The sequence below is a fragment of the Temnothorax curvispinosus genome, unplaced genomic scaffold (assembly GCF_003070985.1).
Source record: "Temnothorax curvispinosus isolate PA1 unplaced genomic scaffold, ASM307098v1 QBEX01010810.1, whole genome shotgun sequence".
Taxonomy (NCBI): Eukaryota; Metazoa; Arthropoda; class Insecta; order Hymenoptera; family Formicidae; genus Temnothorax; species Temnothorax curvispinosus.
The window spans coordinates 261,752-288,133 of record NW_020220590.1 but is presented as its reverse complement, the minus strand read 5'-3'; the positions used below and the strand labels follow the sequence as shown (position 1 = coordinate 288,133).

Below are 26,382 nucleotides of genomic sequence, written 5' to 3'. Positions count from 1 at the left end.
TATGAAATTCACATAATAACATAATTTTCTAGGTTCCTTATAATAAGTTCGATTTAAACACAAATCATTTTCTTGACTTAATATCATCGTAAACATCTTATTCAGACTCTGTATTTCCAATTCCTATATTACAAGCTTAAAAATATTAATTTGAATGGAAATGACAAAAAAGTCGACCGGTCTCACGGACCGGAGTGTGGCAAATTAAGGACTCGTAAATAAGTATGACTAGCTAGGATTAATCGGTTTCGAGATTTTATTGTTTTATGTCCAGCGGCGTATATTCTTCCGTTCTTTCGCTCTTAATAGAAACCAATAATTTGCAGTCTTCAAGTCGGCACCGCCTTTGCCACCTAGCTCCGCTCAAGCTGTGCAAAGAGAGAAATCCGAGAGCAGCAGGGAGGTGAAGACATTTTTTGAGTCTATCACGAGACTGTTCTTGAATCGCGGTTATCTGCTACTTTTAATTAGCTACGGCATCAACGTCGGCACCTTTTACGCTATAAGCACCCTCCTGAACCGACTTGTCATCAAACAATTCCCGGTAAGTACTCTATCCGAAGGTTGTGCGTACCCTTCTCGATTTCCGCTCGGATTTCCGATTCATTTTAAATAGAGGACGTAATCGAGAAGCTTATTTGAAAATAAGCTTATTTGAAAATAAGCTTATTTGAAAATAAGCTTCTCGATTACGTTTCTGTTTAAAGAGAAGAACTAATAAGCCGTGCCCTTCTTTTCAGGACAGTGAGGAGGATGCCGGTCGAATCGGCTTGACAATAGTTTGCGCTGGAATGGTGGGCTCCATTGCATGCGGTATTTTATTAGATAAAACACACAAATTCTGGTGAGTAGGATGTTATTTTACAGAATCGAGGAATTTTTCTTCAATCTTGATCTTTTATAGTATTATTTTCATAAATTAATTTAATCTTTTTTCAAACTTCATTCAAACTTTTCAAGCCATCTCAAATCGAACTGATTTATAATACTTAATTATTATAACGGTAAACGTTACGCAACTAACAATAAGAGAGATTTGGATCACGCTAAATCTTTTATCAAATTATATTGGGTCAAGTTTCATCTCGATTTATTTGATGGCAGCAAATGTATGCGATTGAAATAACGCAGGAAATATGAATTTACAGGTGGACGACGGTAGGAGTATATATTTGTTCCTTGGTGGGTATGATAATCTTCACTTTCACCCTGGACAAGAACGTGGGGATATACGCTATATACATCACGGCTGGCATTTTGGGGTAAAGTCCAACGATTATTTTTGTCATACGTAAAACTTTTTAAAATACTTTATTGACTCATGTGACTTTGAATTCTGGTTCGATTTATTATTAGATGTTTTACATCTTGGCTGAATTTCGTTGAAGATCTCTGTCGTCTTAAAATTTGTTTTATCTCTTCCTTAATAATTCAGAAAGTCTCCGAAAGTGTGACGGATAATTGAGCGGCCGTCTTTGGCTTGAAACTACCTCGAAATTTTATATTCTTTATATGTAATTATTTATATTATATCACGTGAATATTTTTATAGCTTCTTTATGACCGGTTACCTACCGGTTGGCTTCGAGCTCGCCGCGGAGCTCACGTTCCCGGAGCCGGAAGGAACATCGACGGGTCTGCTGAACGCGGTCGTGCAGATCTTCGGCATCGCTTTAACCCCACTTTATCGTTACCTGCTTAACGTTTGGGAGGATTTTTGGGCAAACGTCACTCTATGCGGCATCCTCGCAGTTGGCGTTTTGCTCACGACTATAATACCCAACGATCTGAGACGTCAGAAAGCGAAGGCTTGACAATCCGACTTGCAGCAGTCGCCGTAACAAGCGACGAGTTTCTGCGGTTGGAACGAATAGTTCTCGACAATACTCCCTGTAACTTATTATCCTAGTCCAATTGGGACTTGACTTATCCCTCGAATGTATGCCGTGTGTCGGAAGTACCACTTCTCCGAGTCACGTGTATATTCATCCAAAGAAGATATATCTTTTTCGAAAAAAGGACTAGTAGGGGTCTAAACATAGTTGAATAGTATGATACGAAAAGCGTTTACTTTTCGTAGGACTTCCAGATTCTTATTTTAATAGAGAGAGATTTAACACTTAGTGCGCCTAAGTGCCGAGATGCCTAATGTTGTTGAGAGTTAAAGAGAGGTTTCGAATAATAGACCAATATTTTTATGGAAAATTGAGAGCCGGATTTTTATCGAAAAATTCGTAATAGAAAGATAATGGTACAATTGGCTTTAAGAAATGGCGAGAAAGAAAGCTATATATGTATATATATAGATATATGTGTAGATATATATATTTTTGTCGTCATTGTTATTAGATATAGCAGAAACAAAGTGGTCTAACAAATATGTGTACAAACGACGAGGAAAGATCGTCGGAAAATTCTTGATCCTGTTATACTAGTTGAACTTTTAATCTCAGGCAATAGTATTTAGACGGTGTTATGCAGTAACGAATTAACTGTGAAAAATAGCGAATCGACGATAAATTATCATGAGATAATAATTATAAAAACTGATAGAAGTTCATATTGCGGAATTATAAATTTTTAATCTATAACAATTGACAATACTATTAAATGTTTATTTTTTATTTTTTTAAATTCCCACGTTCTAATTTTGTAGTCAAGAAAATAAATTACTTAGCCCGAGTATGCTAAAATATGCTAAAGCGAATTCATTGTTGCATAATGTCTATTTAGAAGATGTGTTTAGCTGTGAGTATACAAATTGTTATCGGGCAGATACTACGCGAAACGATAGACGTAGTAATTAAAAGTGATAAGCGTAATGGCAGTGACGGTTCGAGTTATAGCTTTATTGCGGTAATAAATGAATGTTATAATAATGCGTAATAAATAGAAAGAATTATTTCAACGATGAACATGAGAGAAAAAGAGAGAGAGAATTCCATCTCTATTATCGCGGCATTAATTATGTGGTGTCTACTCTAATATAAATCATTGCATTAAATGATAATCATGCCATATAACGATCGTAACATTGTAATCGACACGACATGTGATTTTATTACCGCAAGCTTACTCTTGCCTGTGTACTAAATCTACAATGTGCCTAGTTTGAATCAGTGTCATTCACGTGGAACCTGATTTTTAATTGCTTGGTTGTTCAGCTTGTGATAAAAAGTTATTTAATTGAAGTTTAGAGATATATATTATTTTCCTACTTCGAATATACGTGTACATATACATATATACACTCCTCTGAATATATATATTTTTTCGAAAGACAAATGTTTCATTAGGATGTGTAGCTATTTATAAAAACCTCGATTAACCGTGACGTCCATACAGATGATATACTCACACGCAAATATTATATATCTTAAAAACGAAGTTACTATAGCATTAAGAGAACGTAAAATTGCGCTTTTTTCTGTGTTCATTTCGTGTGTACTATTAATTTAATTTTAAATTCTAAAAGTGAAAGCGCAAGAGTATTTACGTTACGTTATATTAAACATGCTTCTTCAAGACCATACGAATAGCTATTACACCAGAAATCCTGAAGGCGTCCGCCTTCGAATCAGTGACAAACAAATCGTCTTCCAATGTGATGTTTCATCATTATATTTTTTTAGGCCATTTATTGTGTGTTCCCACAAAGTTGTTCTATTTTATAAATAAAATGTTAAAACTATGATGCATTATCTTATACAATCATTAAGCTACGTCATAAGAAATGTATTGATTTTTATAAATCATATGTAAAAGATATATATATTAGATATCTTAATATTAAGACAAATAATTTCATATATATTGATGTAAAATATCGTTTTTAGACAATAACTTGGAAGATCCATTTTATTACCATCAAGGTATACTTTTATTTAAGAAATTTTCTATTTTACAATTACTTAAATATTGTGTTCTCGATAATGTATGCGCAATGTGTGGCGAGATGAGAGCTCACCATATTTTACATTGATTTGAATGAGGTAATATGATTGTAACGCGTTTTTGTTTATTTATTTAAATAGTACTTTTTGAACATTGCGTCGAATATAAAAAGTTTTCCATGATTCAAATACGAAATTACAGATAACAAAGATGAAAACTCAAAAATAAGTGTATTTTTTTTACATTTGCATTATTTGTTACAAATGCATTTATTCAATGAGTTTCTTCATCCTGAAGAAGCGTCGGAAGTAGAAGAGTTGCCAGGTGGACAAACCGAAGAGGACGCATATCGAGAATAAACTAAAGTACAATACCCGAGCATTCGTGGCCTCTGAAATAAAGAAAGATGATTGGATCATTTCTCCAACTACAAATACTTAATTATCAATTGATTATAACATTTAATTATCAATCGCGTTTATAATTTAGAAGTTTAAGTATACAATTCAAAATTATACTTTTAAGTGTAAAGTTATTTTCTTCCACTATTTAACGAAGTAACGAAAAATAATTCTTTTTTTTTTTTACCGTTTGTGTCTCTCATTTCTTCTTCGTTTTTGCGCATTCTAGCGAAGTCTTGGACTATCGCCTCAGACAAATCCTCCAACCGTTTCAATTCTACTTCTACTGGTTTCAACTTGGCTGCTTCGCCGATCTGTTAACGAAAAAGATAATGATTTTCATCGGAAAATGGCGACATCCTCGACGAAAACTTCAGCGGTCTCATTAGTACTGCGTAACACAATCGATTCAAATCAATAAACTACTATAGAATTAAAGCCAAATAATGGATAATTACTCTGCGTGTATGTGTTTTGCACAGAGTGAAAAAATATATTAGGCCATGTGGTATACAATGTCTGATTGCAATAGTTCTAATTTTTGAGCGGTCCAATACAATAAAATCAGCTAATTACATTGAACGCTCTCACACAGACTTCTTTATTCTTAAAAATCTTATCTCAAACACAAGTAAAAGATTGCACAATTTTCGCTCAAAACATTTAAGTAATACCGAACATTTCAGCTCGCACTTTCTCTTTTAGAAATAAAAAGATATCCCAACTGTAGCAGAGGGAAGCGTTTCAATTTTAGGAATATCACACGTGATGGAATTAGTATTCCATGTTTTTAGTATTATTGTGAAAGAACTGAAACATTCGGTATTAAAATGCATCACTGTTATGCTGCTGTTATGCTATGTTTAAGGATGTACCATTAACATATTTTAAAGAACTTTAGTGACAGAAAAAATGTTCCATACTGAAAATTTTCAATATATAATTTTTGTTTTAGTAGGATATATAAATTCAAGTGGAGAGCATAAATTGAATATAATTAAAACGTTCACGTGGGTGAGATGAGCTCTCCCCGTTAACGGAACATCCGCGACAAAAGCATGCACAAATTAATGAAACTGTGTTGCGCTCTAATAGCTTAGTTCTAAAGCTGTCAATGTATGTACAAGTGCCGGTTCGTGAATAAAACGCATGCCAACGAGAACACAATGATCGAAAAAACTCTACTTTACCAACTGCACCGCGGAAACAAGCCACATATAAAAGAAAGTAAACGAAGTAACGTCAGATGGTTTCTCTCGGAATTCCCCGGATATGATAGGTCTAACAATGTTTTTGTAAAGAAACATTTTGTAACGATATACAGTGGAGACTTACGCCTTCGTAACTCTTTGCCTCAATGCCGCGTTTCGTGATCAGCTTAATTTCTTGCCTGATGCCACGCTGATCTGAAATAATTTTCACGTTTTCTTAAATATCCGTCCCATCGCAATTAAACGATATCGCATAACAGAACAATTTGAACAAACTAAATTAACAAATTATGTAGGTATACGTACGGCTTGGAACACGTGAAATGAAGCATATCTCAAAAGTATCGTAAGTTTCCGTAACAAAGGAGAACTTTAACAGCTTCCCATGGGGAATGTCTTCCTTCTGAGACAATATATGCCCTTTAGAGTCCTGAATCTGTAAGAAACAGAATGATTATTAGAATTTATCTCATTACAACTTACACCATTAAAATGTTTTGATATTTATTGTGATTTTAGGAGAGAGACAAACAGCGAGTTCTGTCACAGCTGTTGTGTGAACCGCCAAGGGTTAACATAAAATGTTAAGCAGCGCTTAGCGCAATTGTAGGAATATCTTGGCAAGGGACGAACGGAAAATCATTGATCAGGATCTACCCACCACGTAATTCGTCTTCTGTCCCATCGCCTCGGACACCTCGTACTCCCCTGTGACGAGTACGTTCGCATGGACTTCCTCCTTTAGACACTTGTGACTGTTCGGCTCCAGGTAGAACATGATGCCGCGCACCTGGGCGACCAGGAGAATCGCCAGGAAGGCTTTCACGTGAGCCTGAATCATTTCGCTCCTCGTTCTCGACGATCGTCCTGGAAAAGAGACGTTTTCCCGTGTCACCAAGGAAAAGTTCCGCGCTCACACAACATCCACAGCATCACGACGAACACGATGATCGGATGAGGTGGCAGCCACATTGGCCATTAAATACCAGCGGTAAGTCAGAAAGGGAGACGACTTTGCCGGAGAGGCTTCGTGATCGGGCAAAATTGTGTTTTTCCTCATCCTTTCCTTATTGTGGTAAAGAGAAAACGGAAAACATTCGGAAAACTAAACAGATTAGAGAGAAATAGGATTTTAAAATTTAACAATTGTATAAAAATTAAATAGAATCTAATTTTTCAAATCAAATTTAATAGGATTTTAAAATTTAAACAACTTTCAAAATCCTATTAAAATCAAAATAGTGGTTTTGAGGACTTGGTAATTTTTAAAATCCTATTTTTCAAAATCTAATGATTTTTTTCCTTTCACTAATTTGTTATTACAGAAAATTGATCGTAAATATTAGGTATGCGAGACATCTGAATATTTCGCGTAGTTTATGGTTCTAGGTTCTAGTCTACGTCAAATCTGCGGCTGCATTTCCTAACCTCATCTAACCTCTCGGAGCAGGTGATTACATTTGAACGTGTTCTGGCGTTTGACATATGCTACCATCGTCAGAATGGTCCTGTTGGAGAATGACGCGGTAACTTGACGTCTCATCGCCGATATTGCTCTCTCGTGTATGAACAACTAACTGAATTTTCGTTGCAGTTCTTAGCGGAGTTAACCAAACTCTTTGACAAGTCGCGTCTTTCGGGCGCGGTGTCGCTTACCATTAAAAGATGTGAGTACCCTTAGGTTTTTTTAATTTAAAATATCTGTTGCTAGATAAAAGAACAAAAATAACAATTGTCCAAAATAGATAAAATTATTTGGAAGACTCTAACAGCCCTTAACTTTCTGAATTGTAGCTTTGACAAGGAACACACTTTTCTTATGGCACAAACTTTTATGCCTTGTTTTCTTTCCTTTCCTTGTATTTGTATTAAGGAGCTTTTTATTTCAGTTAATGGACACAACAAACCGGTGCCTAGGAAAGGCAGACCTCCCCTACCGACTCCTACAGAGTATCTTTGCCTAGTTCGAGCATCGCTTCGCAATAAGAAGATTTCCACTGTTGTACGTATCTTCCATCGGCGGATGACAGTCAGCGATCGATTTGCACCACTCTGAGAGACGTGATTTTCATCTTTCAGATCCATTCCAGGGATGTAAACAAATTCCAGCAGGCGTATTGGAATCTCCTGAAGACGAACATAACCGGACTGAAGAAGCTGAAGAAGACGAAGTCGGCGAAGCCAAAGGTTCACTGACCCAGCGAGGAGGGCTAACCGCGTGCCAGTTGTTTATTTTTTTGTTATTAAAACTTTCGTACCGTGTTCGTCACATATTTACCGACGCCTGTCTACTGTATAAGCCGTCGAGAGAAGGCGCGTTGTATGCAACATTTTGTATAGACTGATGTACAAAAGGTTAATAATACTGTTATGAAAGCATATACACAAGTATATATGTAGCCGCTAATATATGATCGCACACTTTCGCAAATTTGATGCAATGATGACAAAAAACACGATAAGGGATAGTTATTATTATTATTAAGAGTCCAAGACAGAGATAATTGGGATAAACTGTTTAACGATCAGTAGGATAAAATTTTTTAAAACAGAGTTTACATTGATTTGTACTATTCCGTTACTCAGATACGTAAATCTGTAATATATAGCATTTTTTATAATTCATTATATCTTTTTCTTGTTTTTTAATTGTGTCATTTGGATATGATATGATAATTTCTTATGCAAAGCTTGTGCTGCAGATATAAGAACTCGTCGATCTTTTGAAAATACCTTGAAATTCTATTGCCGTTTCTCTATTGTTTTTTTCCGCGAAGAATAGAATCATAATGAATCCGAGATATTATTCTTCTAATCGACCGTCGCAGAAATGTTTGTTGTCTGGTGGCGCGAAGTCTTTGTCCCCGTTCCGCGAGATTTATGAGATCGATTTATTGCTCGTCTACCCGTCGGCCGAATAAATCTTTTTCACGAATGACAATCCTTGCGTATATGTATACGAACATTACGAATGGTTTATTTTAACGCTCGGCGTTATATTTTGCGGATTTCTTAAAATTGCAGCCGTTCGCGCGCTCGTATCTTATATACGTTTATTGCGTCTCGGAATTTGGCTTGCGTTATTCTCGGCCCGAGTGTCTCATCGCGAATTCTGCAATCGTGTACCTTCAAGATTAATAAGTTGGAGTCCCAATGCCGGGACACGTTATTTTGTCATTTGATAATATTGTCGAATGAGAATAACGGAAGGATTCGCAGGATATATTGTTCCACGCGATTCGACTTCATTTCTCGCGAATCCTTTCTTCATCTCCAAATAACCCGACGATCCGCGCGTGGCGTTACACATTGTGCGAGTATTCTTTGGCACTGGACCCGAACGTGGACCATTGTGCAAAGTCCTGGGGGGCTGCCAATGTAATACCTGATGTAACGTGAATTTATCATTGTATACATTACGGTCGTGAATAAACAAACGCGGGTGAATCGTCACTCCTCGCGAGTTCTCCATTGTGCTCGTTTCGTCGTCGAGGAATGACGTGAATTAGATGACAGAAAATTGATCCTAAGAGACAGTTGAGGAATTTATTTTTCTTCTGAATACTCAATAACGTTGCATATATTTTCAGCTCGGAGAGTAAACTATTTAAGTTAATGTTGAAAGGGATTGAAAAATATATGCTTTTTTTTTAGAACTTGCAATTTTCGCGATAGATATTGAAGATCTCATACACTTGTTATTTGTAGCAACAACATTTTTTATAAAATATTACGAATAACGGAGTGCAGGGATAAATTGACATGACAGGTAGAAATAAACACCGATCTGTATTCGAGAAGAATTCGGGATGCCCGATGATTACCTTGACACGATTGTCCAGCTCCAGAATGCACGAGCTGTATTTCATTCTAAGAATATCGTTCTTAAAAATATACATTTTTCTGGCCGCGAATCAGGTCTCAAAGCGGGGTTTCGGATGATAAACAGAACAGGCGTAAATTGAACATCAATCGAAGAAGAAAATTGGTGGTTCGATGCGAAAGAAAAAAGGCAACTCAAAAGTATCAGGTTTCCAATCAGCAAAATGGTATCTGTTTTAGCTCTCAGCTTTCAAAATCATCCTCCTCGACTTTGTAGGTTTTGTTAATTTGATTACATTTTAATAATCTTCCGACTTTATTCTTAATTGTCGTTCTTTTATTTTTCGCTTCTATTGTATATATTTCACTCTTTTTATAATATAAAAAAATCTACTTTTTGACGTGATCTCGCCTCCTAAAGTTCGGACGTCGCTCGAGGGTGGCTACGTCCTTAACACGAATCTATTTTTTTCGCGGGTGCATCGGCTCGGGGAGCGGCGCGCGGGGGCCGCGGAGTGACGCAATTCTCGTTTCGTTCCCGCGAGTCATACGTGCGTAGACGAGGTGAACGCGGTCGCGGCGAAGAGGGGCACACGCCGAGGAGAGGAGAGTCCGGACGAAGAAGAAGAAGAAGAAGCGGTGCCGACGCTCGGGAAAGCAGAATCGTACGAACCTCCATCGCGGCCGCATCGTCGTCGCGTGTCCTACCCCTTTCGCACGCGTGCACGAAAAGAAAAAAAAAAGAAGAAAACGACCCGTTAGCGCGCCCGATTTTTCGATCGACGAATTTTTAACGGTATCTTTGAGAGCGAACCGTAAAGGCCAGCAGCGACCATGGTTTACGAGAGCGACTTCTACACGACCCGGCGACCCTACTCGCGGCCGCTCGTCTCTTCCTACACCGTCACGGTCAGTATCCTGAGACTCTGGAGTTGTTTTTTCTTGCGCCAAGCGAAAGAGCGGGCTGGAAGTATGTCTTAATAATGTTTTTGCTACACGTGGCAAACTAACGTCGAGAAAGAGAGAGAGCCCCGTTTGCGACAGGAAGTGTACCATCCCCAGTAACCGCCAGACTCACTCGGCACCCCCGTATATGATCTCGCTGGACCGCGCCGACGTCTCACTGGTATCTCTCACAATCAGCGCATCGACGCTTTCTCTTCGCGAGGATTAATCCATTTTTAATCGGTGTTCAATATTGGGAATGCTTTGTTGATCTGATAACGTAGATCTGTGAAAGAGTAGATGTCATACACGTATGTCGTGATTTTCAGTGACAAAGCAAGGATCACGTTCGAATATGTTGAAGAGTGCGGTTTTAACGCCACGAGAAAAATCGGTCCAGAGAGAAATAATCGATTCGGGTCACAACGGGTTAAATAATTAATCAATGATTGACGGGGTAATTATTGCGCGCGATCGCTGGATGGGGTCAGCGTTTTATTTATGACACGCGATATGACGACGATGATTTGCCCGCGGCGTAAATTAAATAGTTGAATCAGATTTTCTTCGAAGAGATGTAGATTGCGAATTAAAAAAAATTTATCTTTGGAGCAATCGTTATAAAAAATTTAATAAAAAATATTTTTGGTAATATTTTTGATGCATTTTTTACTTATGTATTTTTTATTTCTTTGATCAATATTAATTTCTCGGTATATTATTATTATTAAAAGTAGCACCTCAAAATAGAAGAAAATTAAAATGAATGTCATTGAATGACTTACAATTTTGAATATTTTAATACTTGTTAAAATATCATGTGAAAACAACGGTCATCAATTTCTTAATAAATATTCATTCTAAAGCTTGTTAACCCTTTCCTCGCGATGTCGGTGAATAAGATTTTTTATTTTCCATTTTCACAATTATTGAATATTATTTTCATATTCATTTAGTATTCATTTAGTTCCAAAGTTAGTTTTAAGAGATGTAATCTAATTTAAAATTTAATCTCACTTAAGATCTTTAATCTTAAATGATAAAGAACGTTAATAACGCTCTTCGTCTGAGGAGGATGCGCGTCTAAAAAAAGAAGACGAGAATCGCGAGTGAAGGGTTGATTCCGTCCGCGCGCGGTAGAATCTTGCCGGGGAGATAAATAAGAGTAACCCGTTGACCCGCATTCGGCCGGTCGCGATTTCGCTGCTGTCGGTCACGACCGAACAATCTTCCCGTGAGACGTCGAAGGTGCGCGCGAAGCGACGAGTGAGGACTTGGCACTTGATTCCCTTATCCCCCCATCCGCGGTTCGTCGACGAGGTCGATCGACGACGGAGAGCGAGCGGCGCGACCGGAAACACCCTCGACATTTACTTGTTCTCTGCGACTTGTTCTCCGTCCTCGAGGGCCTCGCGTCCTCGTCGCTGCTTGTTCGTCGTCGAGCTCGACGCCGCGACTCACCGGAAAAAAAAAAAAATTACCGCCGAGACAGATCTCGACTTCCACACTTCACTCCGACCACTGTGTTCACCACTATTACTACTATACTAGCACTGTACTACCAAATTTACTACTACTATATTACTGTCACTACTATATTACCACTACTACTATACTACCGCTCCTGTGCTCGAGAGCGCGTGCACTCGGTGTCCCGGAGAACGGTGTCACCCTTCGGTCGGGAAGATCGGAAGGGTGTAGGGAGGTATGTCGGGGAAGCGCTTTCGGAAACTTCAGAGGCCACATATTCTTACAAAACGACATAGCGTTAAATCGTACCTACGTTTGAGCTCGGAAATCAATCCCGCGAAACAAATCCCTCACAGTCCTTGCTTTTCTTTTCAAATTTTTTATTGTTCTTTCAAGTGGTATACTTATACTCGTAGGGAGGGTTGTAAGTAGGCGTGAATCCAGTGGATTCGTGTAAGGGCCCTTCTCGCACTTGTGATTTATTTTTGTGTCTCTTTTTGTACGTGTTTAGTACGGCTACTCCTGGACGCTACTCTTGAGTTCAAGAGACAGCATTAGTTCTTGTTCCATGGTTATACGTTGTCCATGTCCATGACCCCGCAACAATCGGGGGAATTATCGTGTGCGTGCGACAGGACTCGCCGCATACCGTTTGTGCTAATCGCAACTCGAGCCGTTGCGACGAGAAAACCATTGTCCGACACGAATTTCTAACAAACGGTAGATATTTGATATGTTGATTGAATGATGTTGGTAGACGATACTTCGGTGATTATCATCGAATGAATTCAATAACGCTATATAATTAAATGCGGTGAAAGCAGAGAGTACTGCGACAACATGGTACCTTGTAAAATTGATATTGTCATTTTGTGATAGATTCTTAATCGTTTTGGAAATATTACGTACATAAAGATATCTTTCATAAATTGCTGACCCCAAATTGAAGATAAAGATTTTAAAAAATTTACTTTTTAAATATAACATTTACTAATTTATATAGCTTTTTTATAAATAGTATCGCGAGGAATTGCTTTTATATTCAAGCCTTAAGAAACATTCTGCAGATATACTATATATCTACATTTTTTCTTTATAAATGGACGTTATTAATTTTACTCATTAGAGGTTCGACTCCGTTACTATTTGGCGAGAGGCTTCGTCTAGGCATAGCTAGAATCGTCGAGGGATCGGAAATCTGGGTTAGCTTTAGGGATTGCCATTGATCATCAGTCCGACGATAAAAACACAGCTGAAAGTAGCGAGATAAATGGCACAAGGTTGATTGGAAATTGTTCTTATGAAGAAAATCGTCCATCCGAAAATTATGTTTAGTTCTCGGCTCATGACAGCTGAGCGTAAATTCTTCGCATCCGAGTCGCCGTTAATAACGTTAAAATGACAGTCACAAATTGTCAATAATCTGCTTAAAAGTTAAAAGATTGCTAATACTGCTAATAGATGTTTAAAAAATCATGAAATGTTATTGCAAAGTTTTTATTTAAAAACTCGAAAAAACAGATTCCGTTATAAAAAGCGATGACTTTAAGAGCAGAAAGTTTTTCAATTTGAGATAAAATGATTATCAATTAAAAACGAGATTTTCCACAAATACCCATAACAATTACGAGCCTTAATCATCATTTATCCGCGTAATTTTATTCCATATATTTTCGTCCGTCGAAAATATCAAGGAAAATAAATCTCGCGATTTGAAAAATGCAAATCTGCATCGTCGATATCGTGATATCGCAGACATTTTGGCGACTATAAAAGCGAACCTGCCGCGTTTCGAACTGCGACGCAAACTCCGTCGCACGAACATCATTTTTCGATGTAAAGTCTCTAATAAACGTATTCTGCCGAATCCTGCTCAGAGCTCCCGATTCGGATCGTCGGCCAAATACATTTTTCTGTCGACGCGGATTTGAGATTCGCTGGGTCGCGCGGTCGTCTAAGTTTAACACGACCAAGTCCCGGAAAATGGCTGCAACGCTATGAATAGCTTCCGTTCTGTAATTCCCTGCTCTCCGGCAGCTCTATTTATAATGGTTTTGGATTTTCTGATGTTAGACGGCTCCTGCCGGTTTTATCCTGCGCTTTTAGCCCGGGGCGCGAATCTCCAAGGCGCGAAAATCTTCAGGTTTTCTCATTTAGATCACGCGTTCCGAGAGTTTGACAAGATATCGAGCCGCTATACGACGCTATCCGCGTTGTCTGATACTGGCACGAGTTGCTCGTGCTTAATACGTGTCTATTTATAAAGATTAAAATCGCGCTCCGCAGAATGGATGAGCGTTTTGGCGCCATCATCCGCAAAGAAATTAAAGGGACGGTATATAACTTCGCATACAACTCAACAGTATTTTTCAAATGAATGCCGTAGCATTTTAGATCAGTAGAGTAATTCGCACAATATTGCTACATACGCACAATGTAACACTAATTTGTTGATTTCCTTGTTTGGAAAGTAGATTACAGCAATAACACTGCAATTGCAATTGCAATAACGTTGTAACTATTTTAAATCACAATTAAGCCTAATGATTATATACAATCGTGTATTTATAGCGACGACCGTAACGTAGTAATTGTACGATTGCGGTAGTATTATGATTACGATTATGACGACAATGCAAACATAAAATTTTGACATTAGATTTGGCACTCAAAATTCCCCCCTCCCCCCGATATCGACGCGCTGCAAAATTAGGTGCTACTCAGCTACGAGGAATCGCGCGCGTAGGACGCCTTCCAGATTATCGTCCGTGACGATTATTAAGACGTTGCCGCCGCTCCGCGTTCTCGCGACTCGAGGGGAGAATCGGTGTTGCGTTACTCTGCCCTAATTTAGACGCACCGACGGCACGACGCCGACGCCCACCGTCGGATTTTCGTCGACGCGAGAATTCATATACGCCCGCCCGCCAGCACGCGGATACATCTGTGCAAGGCGTCATCTCCTTGCCGATCCGTATCAAATCCCCGTGGAGTGTTGAGTCAATAATGATCTGCCTCCGAAATTTCTGATGTAGAAAATTATCTATAATATGGAAAACTGTTTCAATTCAGTAATCCAGAATTATCTAGACATATAAAAAAAATGCATAGTCATGATATAAATAATCATCTACGTAAATAATTAAAAAAAATTTCCAAACGGACAGCGAGAGAGAGAGAGAAAGAGGTCATATTTAAGTATTTTAGTTTCCGCGAACTCGCTCGTATATTACATATAATTTCGGTCTCTGACATGAAGAATGTATATACCTATCTTATTTTGGAAATATTCTTCCGCCCAATTTCACGCACATCATATATTCATACATATATAATCTTTATAATATGTATAATCCTTTATTTTACTCTCTATTTTATTTCTCTATCTAAATCGGATATGTTTATAAATATATAATGTGCGCGCGAAATTGGGCGGAAGGGTATTTTTAAGGCAAGATACATTCTTTATGTCAGAGACCGAGACTGCTTCGAGTGGTTTAATATCTTACATCGATGCACGTCTTTATAAAACATCTCGCAAGTCTATATCGGGATCTACGGGGATAAATGATATCTGCCGCTCCGGCTACGTCGCGCCGTTTTACGACGACGTCTTTACGACCCGCCAGGAAAACGGAATGATGACGAATGTTATGGGAATTTGGGCTTTTCTTACGCGCGAGACGAGCTTTGGCTGTCCGACAAGTGTAGTTTATTACTACTTTAAAAGATACCGCCACTTCTCCACCCTTATGGTAGACTGAGAAAATAAAAAGGGTCGGCAAAGTTTCGATATCAGCTCTCTTTTATTAAGGTAGGATAAGTCACAAAAAATTATACTTGGAAGATGCGATCTCCTTGATTTTATGTTTTTTTCAATGGTGTATATCTAAAACGAATTTTTTCCATGCTATTTTCTATATAGTATAAAAATAGAGAATTTTTTATCCTGCTGCCAAACGAAATAATTTGTAATATACATTACGTTGTTTTACAAGTCCACAAATAATATGTTAATGTCTGGTTAATGACCTAAAAACAGAATAGCATATAACATTTATTTATATATTATTTATTAAACACGTTGTGCGTCTAGTATATTTCATATATTTCTCTCTTTGAAAAATTCCCAATCAATTAATTATCATATGTAAACTATGTTAATAACACGGCATTGAGTTTTAGATACAACCTGGCAAATCTAAATAAACATGTATGTTTGCGTCGTTATTGCAAAGTAGGTACTATAACAGAAGGGAGCTATTTTTAAGAAAGCGCAAGATTATAACGATGACGTATTTCTGTTGTTTTTGTTAACCGTGCGTAAGCGCGTCTAACATTCTAAAGATGATCAACACTTAGGAATTCGCGGGGGCGATCATGAGTGCTTGACTGTCAAACTCTTGAAGCACCATTCTTCGATGTTACGCGTGCCTTTGGCACGTTTTTTAAAGACGTCTTCAGGATTTTAAGTAAAAGACATTTTAAACTTTTAAAAACGTTTTCAAGGCTTTCTGAATTTTCTTTCAAATATTGTTTGGAGCATAACTATTTATATTACCGATTGTAGTATTTATTCATTCAAATATATATGATACGACCAATCTGGATGTACCATAGCTTATAAAAATGTCTACTGTCTTAAAACCTGATCCAATCTGATCGAATCTCTAAAATCATCCCGATATTTTTCATTATTTCGGTTCACAATTACACGAAAGTGACATTTTGCAAGAATGAGTTATAAGAAGAACAGAAGACAGAAGTTGGAATTATGTGATAAATCAATATGTCAATGACTTAATTTTAATATTTACGTACTTTGTTAATAATTGATTTTTACTTATCATAATATATGTATATGTATACATGTAAATACATAATATAAATAAAAGAAAAAACAATAAAGTTCTGGTTTCTTTGAATTAAAATGCTTGGACTTATGATTTGTTTCACCTTAATCCTATATAATTATATCTTAAATTAATATCTATTTTCAAGAACTTAGATTTTCGCGGTTTGAATGGAATTTGCCGATTATGTTTTGCTGATATTTCGTCCATTTTCGAAATTTCAAGTTTTCTTGAAACTTAAAATTCTAAGATTCTTGAATCGCAACTCTTAGAATTTTCATTAATTCAACGAAAATAGGAAAGATATGCTTGTTCACAAAACAAATACTTCCTATTGATACAGAGAGACTATTAAATTTTTAAAAATTACAAAATGTTATACATTATTAATTTCCTTAACCCATTCGACCGGTACTTGTTTTAGTTCGAGTCATCGACCACGAGCTTAGCTCGTTCTGTCAAATGGGCTAAAATTACGTCGCTTTCGCATTTACATTTATGCTTATTTCACATAAGTAACGAACGGTACCATGACGACGGTCGCGGTTTAACAAAGAGAACAGACGCGGCAGTAGTAGGAGGGTAGTGTGGAAGCTCGAAGACGTCGGTGAGCAACTGCTTGGCGAACTTGGAAAATCTTGTCACACACGGATAAACTCCAAGACTCTGCGTGCGATACGAGTGGAATCACTCTGCGGATCGCGAGAGGCTCGAGAACTGAGCGGTGGCTAATCGCCCTTGATTGATCAATATAACGGGCAACGACTCGAGAACTAGTGATCCTGACCCGGGACCCTTTGCCGGGCTCGAATTTGCAGAATACGGAAGTTAAGAAGCAGGACTATTTCCCGTGGGAGAAGGTGCCGCTTGTGCCGCGACCGTCGCTGGTGCCGGAGCCGTTCACCGTGTGGGGCCGCAAGAAGCTGGACCCGCGCGAGGAATTCTATCAGTACGCCACCCTGCCGGACAAGGAGGGCGTAGTGCGCGGCAAGGACGTCGCCAAGGAAGATCACGTTCGGCAGCTGGTGGACGGTGGTGCCGTTTCGAAGGTCGGCCTAGACGCCGCCGCCGAGCTGGCCACTCGCGGCCACGTCTTCGAAAAGGGCGTGCTCGCACGGCCGTCCAGCAAGGTCAGGCACGCCACTACACCTGCCACTGGCCGCACCAAGATCTTGCTGGCTCTGCAGACGCCATCTTGGTACCGATTCTAACGACGAGAACCGAGAAGAAAGAAAGACAGATGACGAGGATGTTGCATGTTTCGTGGACACTCTTCGGAAGGATCAAATTAATACCGACGTTTTTATGGGACATACATTTTTTTAGCATGAATCGCCTCCGCGATAAAGATACAAAGCGAGAATTATTACATTATATAGTTCGATGTCTTAACGTTAACTGATTTTCTCTGATGATCATTACGTACGTAACATTGTACTTGCTATTTCTATTGTGCTCGTATCTTTGATAGTGAATTAGCGTCAGGCTTAGCTAGTCAGGCCTTAGCCGATCAGTTTTTACACGAAAATGTTTATACTCCGGAATGTTAAATTTACTTGTAGGAGTTTCTCAGATTAGTATTTTATTTTAATGACGATTAGATTTTCTGGATGTAGCTAGAAGGGTGTCTTCACATTTAAACACCGGTCGTCACACTTCCAAGGCGATTGGTAGCGATTTTTTCTCACCGATTGTTTGTGAAGAGAATAAAATGAGAATAACGTGAGAATATGAAAAAGCCTCGGCATTTACTGATCATCTCCGATTTACGATTTCTGACGCGAGTTCACGGCGCGAGAATTCTTGTAGTCACGCTTTTTCATAGAAGAACTGTCGCGCCGGAAAAAGCGTTCAACGCATCTTTCAATCTGCTCGTGGTAAATTTCGAAAATGACGATTCCGCTTCTTGGGGAATCACAGCCCAAACGACCACGTTAATAACAATTACGTAAAACGCCCGTGAAACTCCGCATCGCGAATGCATTTCCGCGGGTATCGTAATAACTCACAATTACTTGTTCGACTCATCAAACGGATTATTCGAACTTATTCTTCGTTAGCGTGAGCGGATACATAATTCATGCATGTATACAAGACGAATAAAGCTATGATGTCACTCTACAGAGAGTTTATCAAGCCTGTTTGTCGCGAGATTGTGCTAACGAAATACCCCAGATTAATTAAATTCTCGTTTAATTAATCCCTTCGCATCTAGCGTAATCACGCGCGGTTGTAATCATCGGTCTTGATTAAACCTTCTCCTCTTTTCTTCTCCCATTATCATCAGCTCTGAGCTCCAGATATAACAAAAATATATACTTACCTATTAAATGCTTAAACGTTGACAAGCATCGTTTAATGGTTTATTAAGATTTCGTGATCGCGAAAAAACATATTGACCTCTATAATATCTTGATTATATGTTTGAACGGCGCTCTGACTTTTGACCCTTGCCGAGAGCAGTAACTTTTAATTGCCTTGTATGGACTACACTAAGTTGTTTGACATTAATTTACATAGTCGCGTCGCAAACTGCGCGACCGAAGCGGCGGTCTTACTTGCGAAAAGAATCCGCAGGAGGACGACATTCCGCGATTATATACGAGTGCAAAGAACTTACCTCGCTCTATTCATATTTCATCATAAAATATAAAAGAATCTCGCGAGTCCTGTCAAACTTTAGCAAAACAAAAAAAACCGATTCGCAGCTGAATTTGCAATTAAATTCTATTTAGAGTGCCTCTTTCGTCGTCGAATTCGTATCGAAGCTTCGTATTGGCATTAAATTCCTTCTCCGTGTCGAATTGCAATCGCGAGAACGTGCCCGACTAATCGAGCGACTTCGATTAAACCGTAATTAAGTTCAACGAAGCGTTAACGTAATCCGCCACGAAGTTTCACGCTCGAAGAAGGTCGAAGAAGTTTCGGCACGGGACACCGAACGCACACGTGGCGGGACATAGACGCGTGGAACATATTCTCACCCACGTACACACGTACACCTGTCACGCCAACGCACACATGTACCGCAAATGTTACCCACGCGCGTTTCTTGGCGAGGGCCGCGTATCGTTGCCCAACGCTCGGAGTGTCCTGAATATTTCGGCAAGGAGACATTATTAATGCATATGTTACATACCGCTCCGCGTTTATAATTGGCCCGCACGTTGTGTGTCTACAGATAGATCGATACATGTTATTATCCGCCGAACATGTCGCCGAGTTCCATCATACTTTCGCCTCTGTGTATGAGTGACGAGAAAAAAAATCCCTCACGTCATGTGTCCTTCATTTTCAACTTCCACCTTTCATGCGTCTCTTAACCCTTTGCACCGTAATTCGTCGTCGTTCACCATTAATACGTTGACCTTTATCTAAATCACGCGACTGATGAAATTAATTAATGCGAGGTGTAAAAGTATAATAGATCCGCGTCTCAGAAAGACAAAGATATTTTTCGTTTTGCGTCATTTTACCGATTTGAAAATAAAAATAAAAATCAGAAAACTAAAATTAAAATTAAAATAAGAACTCTTAGCGCCCTCGTCCTGCAGACGTGATAATTGTACGTTTCATTTATATAATCGAAAAAATAAATATAGTTAGTAATTATAGTTAGAATTATTCCGGGAGTTTTCAAACTACGAACGGTGGATGTTTATCTTGTTGGCGCGAAATAATACAGCAAAGGGTTAATCGCGCTCGTATAAAGCCCAGCGGGTTCCAGTGTCGTCTGGATCCCGCCAACTTTCTCCTTATCTGGCCGCAAGCCCAGCCGGCCATCTGGCCGGCATTACCGGCCAAACTTCGTCCACGGAGATGAGAAACGACTTCGCGAACCTCTCCCTCTCGGAATAGATGAACTGGCAGCGCGCGAGTACGTTACTCCCCGCGCGGCGACGCGGGTTAATTATTCGCGAGTAGCGCGAGTAGTTACGGACACCGTCGAGCCAGACGACGCAGCGATGCACCTGTTCGCCCACCTTCCACCTTCCACGTCTCTCGCCTCCGCATGTCGCGCGTCTCTCTCGACCGGAGAACAGGGCCAAATGATATTTTAGGAAGACGAGGATCTGATATTGTCGTGAAACACGTGAGAAAGAGGAAAATAACGGAAGGAAAGAAAAGTTTGTAAAACAAAAAAGGGCAAAGTTATACGGCTGAAAAAAATTGTAGGTTCTACATGATACAACGTGTTCCAGACTTATTGTTTTAGTGGACAATTTTTCATCCATAGATCCTCTTTCATTGATTTAATTTAATTTTTGTTCCGCAAGTTTTCAAGTTTCAATATTAAATATTTTTTCCACAGTAAAGTTCAGACTACAGGTCTATTAAATTAAATCAGAGATAAAGTCTGAAAATTAAATCAAAGATAAAATTTTGATTATCTTATTGAAGAGAAAGTCTTCGCTTAAAAATTATAATGTCTTAATATCAACCTGTTCTCCGATCAGATAAATCGATCATGAGACCTCACATTATGAATAGATTCTGTAAATTTCTTTAATGCAACCCTATCTCCCGATCCGATAATCCACTTGCGGCCCGCGGATGGAGAACCGCGGGGATCGTCCTGAGACGAGAATAATGTCTGGCATATAATTTTTATACGATATTCACGCCCTGTACGGCTTAAATAAACGAAAAAAAATCTGTAGAAATTTACATCATAAAATCAAAGTCATTTTATAAAATTTCACTAATTGTAAATGTAATTTTTCAACATTAATTTCGATCAACATAATTTCCCTATACCTAATAATTTTTCTTTTAATCATTGATAATCTGGGCGATCCGATTAACGATTCCTAGACAATATTTTGTCGACAATGTCGCGTGCCGGGTGCAAAAATCAAGTCGCCGTTACTCGTCGACGGGCGCCGCTCCCGTTTTTCCGGAGGCGAGCCTGTTCTCCTCCATGTCGTTGACCTTGATCTAACCCCGAATCCGTAGACGCCTCGCCACTACGTGGTCCGTGACTATCCGGAGACCGGGCTGAGGTCCGCCCAAGAGCAGTACAACTATTCGTACACCAACACCAGCTCGAGCAGCTCCACGGACCCGTATACCGGCCGTCCTCAGAGGACCACCCAGAGTCAGGAGAGCGTCATCAAGAGGGAGAGCGGCCCGTACGGCTCGTACTCGACCGAGAGGTCGTCCAGGACATCGTCCGGCGGCGGCCCCGGGAGCTATCGCTCCTCCTACGAGTCCACCGCTTCCGGTCGTTTGCCCGGCGGCACCAGCTATCGCCATTACTCCTACCGCGTCTAAATCCCCGGCATATCCCCCTCACGCCGATCGCGCTTCTTCCGCTCTCATCGATCTCGACGACTTTCCAAATTCTCTCCGCACCGCACCGGGCGAATTTTCGACGATACCGAAACGAAACGAAACAGCGCGGGTCTGCGATATCTCAACGCACGAGACGTGAATGATACATCATTTCCGACTTGAAACGCCGCCGACTCCGCTACTCGCGGCACATCTGTTCGTCGTATCGCGCTGAAGAACACGTAGTCGCAAACACGTCTTGCGGTATTAGTAAAACCTGATACGCGAAAAATACGCAGAAATCGAATCATGCCATTTGGAAAACGCTTTAAAGGAGATATCCATCGATGACGGAGACTTCCCCTTTCGACGAAAATTACAAAGTTCGATCTTACGAGTCGTCGACGGAGATTTCCTCTCGGTAGAGATTGCGAAGTTAAATCTAGTGGCAGTAACGACAAGCGCGCGTAAAGTGTATTGAATAAATGTACTTTCTTCTTCGCAACAAGATCGCTTCGCTATATAAATTTGTTTATCGAACTGAAAATGAATCATTATTGAATTTCAAATGAATATTGATTTGGTCGTCGAGATCGATAAAAGCGGAATATCGTCTTTTTGTCGCATGCCGATCCAGAACTCCTTTTTGTTTCTCTCCTCGTGTCAGTTTTGTACGCTTGATTTTCTTAAAAATGTCTGATGAAAAAACGGAGGAGGATTTTCGCGCTTTGAATGTGCACCAGCGGATCGGCAGAAAAAACCCCCGATATTCTTGATGTTATCACCCTGTTGTAATTACCGTTGTAATTACCGCTGTTGCCGTAGCCCGAGCTGGAGATAGAGCATCCCGCAGTTGCATTTAGAGATAAATTATGAGCTAGTCGCTATGAGCTAATAGCGAAAGCAATAAGCAGAGCTATCGCGTTGGTATTTTTATCGAGTTTTAGTAATTCGTGCGATAATCGGCGCGCTGGCGATATGGAGAGCAGACGGTTTTCGATCTCCTAAAAATATATCATGTATGTACATCCGACCTTTGTAAATCATGAATTTCGGACGAGCTCTCCGGAATTTCGCGCTTGGCGCGCAGCGCGAAAGTTGTAAACAACCACGGCAATAAATCGCAAATAAAACAGCACTGTAAAGATTTGTATCCATCCTATGCGAATTGACGTCGACGCTTTAAATTGCGAATCGAACGCTGCCTTGCGCAAATTGTTTGTGTGTTGAATGTCCGCCCTCTAATATCTGCTCTATCCTAACTCGCGATATGCCAGATATATGCCTTCCCTTTCCCTTGGGGATGTTTTTATTTTTTTTTTTCGTACAGCCGAGTGAGCGTTTTTCGTGATTCATATTTCTAGAGTAGAGTGTCGATCGGGCAGCTTGTGTCGTCCCGATATTTCTATAGAAGTGCGCCGTTCTGCGAGATGTTTATCGCATTATTTACACCAGGCAATCATAATCTCAGAAAATGCGGAAAAAGCAACACAACGTGGATAAAGAAATAGTTCTTGTGAGACAGATCGCTTCTTATTCGAGAGCGACGCGCGCGCGATATATCAACTCTTGAGATAATATGAGGATTTAATTATAAAGAAATATATATATGGAATAATAATAGAAAGCTTTATTTAATTCTTTACGAATTGACCTGACGTGATACAATAACATCACGTTATTTATTAATATTAAATTTAAAAGGTCCTCAATTAAATTGTTTTAAAATTGATATCTGAACTTTTCTAAAATAGTACGGAGAAAGAGGAATAACTTAATTTTCGCTGATAGTTATTTAAATGTATATTGTATAGTGATTTATATGCTGCAATATTTTTGGAGAGTTAAGATCGGATTATATTATCTTGTCTCCTGAAATTATGGTTATTCTGTGTGACGTCGTAGTAAAATATGAAGAAGAATTGCTTTCCATCCGGCAGTCTTATCGCGAAGTAAGTTCTATTAACCGTAACTAACAACATTCATCGTCATTATCATCGTCATCGTCATCGTCATCATCATCATCATCATCATCATCATTATCATCATCATCATCATCATCATCATCATCATCATCATCATCATCATCGCCGTCATCAGCGTCGTCGCCATCGTCATCTCGATAGACACACAACGCGACAATTGGCCAAGTCGGTTATCTCGAGCGTCAGTCACGAAAAGAAATCCGTCGCGGCATACGAGCCTTCATGTGACCTTTTCTCTCTTTTTCACTTCCTCCCCGGTGACCCTTTTCTCATCCCTCCTAATCTATGCCCACTCGAGACTCCGCGAAAAAGCGTAAAGCGAGGGCGAGGCAAACGGGATAGCGAGGGTAAAACGAGAACGAAGAAGAAAGAACGATACGCAGATGTCAACCGAGAGTCACTAACCGAGTTGTTCTTCTTTCTATTTACTCTGCCCCTCACATGTGACTCCTCGTTCCTCGTCGCCGCCGCCTACGCCATCACTGCCGCCGCCATCGGTGCCGCCATCGTTGGAAATCTCGACGGATAAAATAAAAAAAAATATATATATATATATAAAATACCCTCCCCGTGTCTGTAAACGCGGTGCAGTATCGACCCATTATCGACGTCATACCGCTCTCCGGCGTCATCCAGGTAGGTACTTCCATCTGCTGATGGTATACGATCGTAATGCGCGGGCAAATGCTCGACTTTCGTCACCGGAAGCGCAACAGGTGCGATCGTCGATTCTGATTTTTCGCGTCGCAGATTTCTAGATCTCGTATACTTCCATCTCGATTTAGGATTTACGCGAGATGTAGAACCCAGCGAAGCATAAAACTTAGTTTCCAATTTTTTGTTGTTGAAAAAACAAGTAAAAAACTTGCACTTGATTTTGAATTATTAAATTCTAATTGTCTCGCTGAAGAGATTATTTCTTAATCGAACAATACAATTCGATTTTAAGAGAATAAAAAAATGCTTTCAGAAATTTTTGAATCCCAAAGGACTAATATTGCTTAATATTCTCGACGCAAATCAGAATCGACTGATACCTCTTTGCGTGATTTAAAAACTGGATCGACATTGTCTTTCGCAAATAACTGCATTCGCAAAAAATATAACTAAAATATAAAATATATGTGAATCACTGTGAAAGTAATACGAATAGATTTTGATAAATACAATTAGTAAAGTTCAAGTAATTTTATACGTGAAATAACTTAAATTAAAAATATGACATAAATTATCCAAGTGGAACTTTCCAGTTTAAGTTCAGATTTGTGAAATTTAATAATTTATGAGAATTTTAAAACTTAAAAAAAAGTTATATGTATGTAATCGAAAGGAACGTCGATCACTCATTTGATTTGCCTGCGTTCGATAGCAATAACATCTCGCGATGATATTAAATATATAATTTGTTTCATGTTCGAGTTTTATGATTTTTCTATATGTATAATCTATGTTTAACTTCTATATTGCATATTATGGCATCAACAGAATGTTACGCAAAGTTTGTCAATAATTCTAGAAAAAGCATTTGTGAAATAGATGTAACGACGCTTTGCCGCTCTCACGCTAATTAATTTCATACATCTCGCATTAATTAATTTCAGATCTCGATGTTTACTAATTCTAAAGCGCTACCTCATCGCAGTAATATTCATCTTCACGGTATCGTGCGTGATTCAAGGTAATGTAACGCATTGCTTAATCCCCGTTGCCGTCATTGACAGATGACCGTGCCCATATATGTTTAAAAAGCTTCCTAATATAATTACGCGTTGAAACCTTTCGTTTGCGTATCGATCATATGTCGCTACTCATCGCTGGAACGCATCGAATGCTTCGCTTTGCTATTTCTAATCTTTTGGTGACGGCGTTTTATTAATACAGAAAATATTAATAATAATTATAAATATTAGTAAAATATCTATTTAAAATAAAAAGTCCCGCAGAATTTTTCATTTACGTAATGCACAGGTTTAATTTCTGAATACTCGGATTACTGGATCCACAGATATTTTGTTTTTCGAGAAAACAATTTTTTCTTTCTCTAATAATCGCCTTATAAGTTTCCAAGCAAAAGCTTAAGGAAATTCATCATTCCGACTTCTTAACTGCTTCGAATTAGACAATTTTCTTCTACTTTACACGCACAATTTAACCGTCACCGAAAGAGTAAACCGCTTGGCATCTTGGCTCGCAGCGAGATATCCGCTTCGCAGCTCGCCGCTGCCAGGCGAGCGCGATTAGTAAAAACGAGACGTTCGTTGCCTCCAGTTGAGGAGCGTTCCTCATATGCCATACGTGGCACACAAGAGGCTCGTCACCATAGTTCACTCGCCGATCCATCATGTGTACTACTCCGGCGCGATGGTACCGATAAGGGTGCGATCGCGCGTGCGGCCCAGCATCCTCGCAGCTGAGCTCAACAGGATACGCTACCTGCCGAGGCTGTCATCCCGATCCTACACTGAAGAATACCTAAATTCCCGAGACAACATAGTAAGTCCGGCAGCTAGTCTAATATCACTCTCCC

The 26,382-nt window shown here is 39.3% G+C and overlaps 4 protein-coding genes across 16 annotated transcripts in view; 3 read left to right on the top strand and 1 right to left on the bottom strand.

Moving 5' to 3' along the window:
• The window catches only part of LOC112460794 (uncharacterized MFS-type transporter C09D4.1), a 55,322-nt gene extending 51,630 nt beyond the window's left edge, over positions 1–3,692 (top strand). For all 7 annotated transcript variants that reach the window (XM_025025656.1, XM_025025660.1, XM_025025652.1 and 4 more), the window contains 4 exons: positions 327–544; positions 741–844; positions 1,149–1,262; positions 1,553–3,692. In XM_025025656.1, the coding sequence (XP_024881424.1) occupies positions 327–544; positions 741–844; positions 1,149–1,262; positions 1,553–1,814 (698 nt within the window). In that variant the 3' untranslated portion in view covers positions 1,815–3,692. The remainder of the gene's footprint in view (positions 1–326; positions 545–740; positions 845–1,148; positions 1,263–1,552) is intronic.
• Positions 3,693–3,852: 160 nt separating this feature from the next.
• On the bottom strand, positions 3,853–6,492 carry LOC112460795 (transmembrane emp24 domain-containing protein bai). Of its 2 annotated transcripts, XM_025025661.1 has the most exons (6): positions 6,168–6,492; positions 5,813–5,942; positions 5,631–5,701; positions 5,486–5,488; positions 4,483–4,609; positions 3,853–4,285 (listed from the first exon to the last, which is right to left on the bottom strand). In XM_025025661.1, exons 1-6 carry the CDS (start codon positions 6,345–6,347, stop codon positions 4,164–4,166), a joined length of 633 nt encoding a protein of 210 aa, XP_024881429.1. In that variant the 5' UTR covers positions 6,348–6,492; the 3' UTR covers positions 3,853–4,163. The 2 variants fall into 2 exon arrangements, with proteins under 2 accessions (XP_024881429.1, XP_024881430.1); XM_025025662.1 differs by lacking the exon at positions 5,486–5,488 and having other exon boundaries at positions 6,168–6,491.
• Positions 6,493–6,892: 400 nt separating this feature from the next.
• LOC112460776 (signal recognition particle 14 kDa protein) lies at positions 6,893–8,126 on the top strand. The gene is made up of 4 exons (XM_025025619.1): positions 6,893–7,032; positions 7,101–7,173; positions 7,396–7,508; positions 7,586–8,126. Exons 1-4 carry the CDS (start codon positions 7,009–7,011, stop codon positions 7,700–7,702), a joined length of 327 nt encoding a protein of 108 aa, XP_024881387.1. The 5' UTR covers positions 6,893–7,008; the 3' UTR covers positions 7,703–8,126.
• A 1,809-nt stretch (positions 8,127–9,935) lies between these two features.
• Positions 9,936–26,382, top strand: part of LOC112460774 (neurofilament heavy polypeptide-like) — a 26,540-nt gene continuing 10,093 nt past the window's right edge. Inside the window, exons 1-4 of one of the 6 annotated variants that reach the window (XM_025025617.1) lie at positions 9,936–10,237; positions 17,415–17,645; positions 24,447–24,491; positions 26,124–26,348. In XM_025025617.1, the coding sequence (XP_024881385.1) occupies positions 10,163–10,237; positions 17,415–17,645; positions 24,447–24,491; positions 26,124–26,348 (576 nt within the window). In that variant the 5' untranslated portion in view covers positions 9,936–10,162. Of the gene's footprint in view, positions 10,238–17,414; positions 17,646–21,869; positions 24,203–24,446; positions 24,492–26,123; positions 26,349–26,382 lie in introns of those variants that run through there. The other 5 variants (XM_025025612.1, XM_025025614.1, XM_025025613.1 and 2 more) reach the window with 5 other exon arrangements.

Coding starts and splice junctions, on each gene's coding strand:
- LOC112460795 (XM_025025661.1), bottom strand. CDS start 6,347: ATGATTCAGGCTCACGTGAAAGCCTTCCTGGCGATTCTCCTGGTCGCC. Junction 5,702..5,812: donor CATTTCACGTGTTCCAAGCC/GTACGTATACCT, acceptor AAATTATTTCAG/ATCAGCGTGGCATCAGGCAA. Junction 4,286..4,482: donor AGAAATGAGAGACACAAACG/GTAAAAAAAAAA, acceptor TCTTTATTTCAG/AGGCCACGAATGCTCGGGTA.
- LOC112460776 (XM_025025619.1), top strand. CDS start 7,009: ATGGTCCTGTTGGAGAATGACGCG. Junction 7,174..7,395: donor GTCGCTTACCATTAAAAGAT/GTGAGTACCCTT, acceptor TTTTTATTTCAG/TTAATGGACACAACAAACCG. Junction 7,509..7,585: donor ATAAGAAGATTTCCACTGTT/GTACGTATCTTC, acceptor TTCATCTTTCAG/ATCCATTCCAGGGATGTAAA.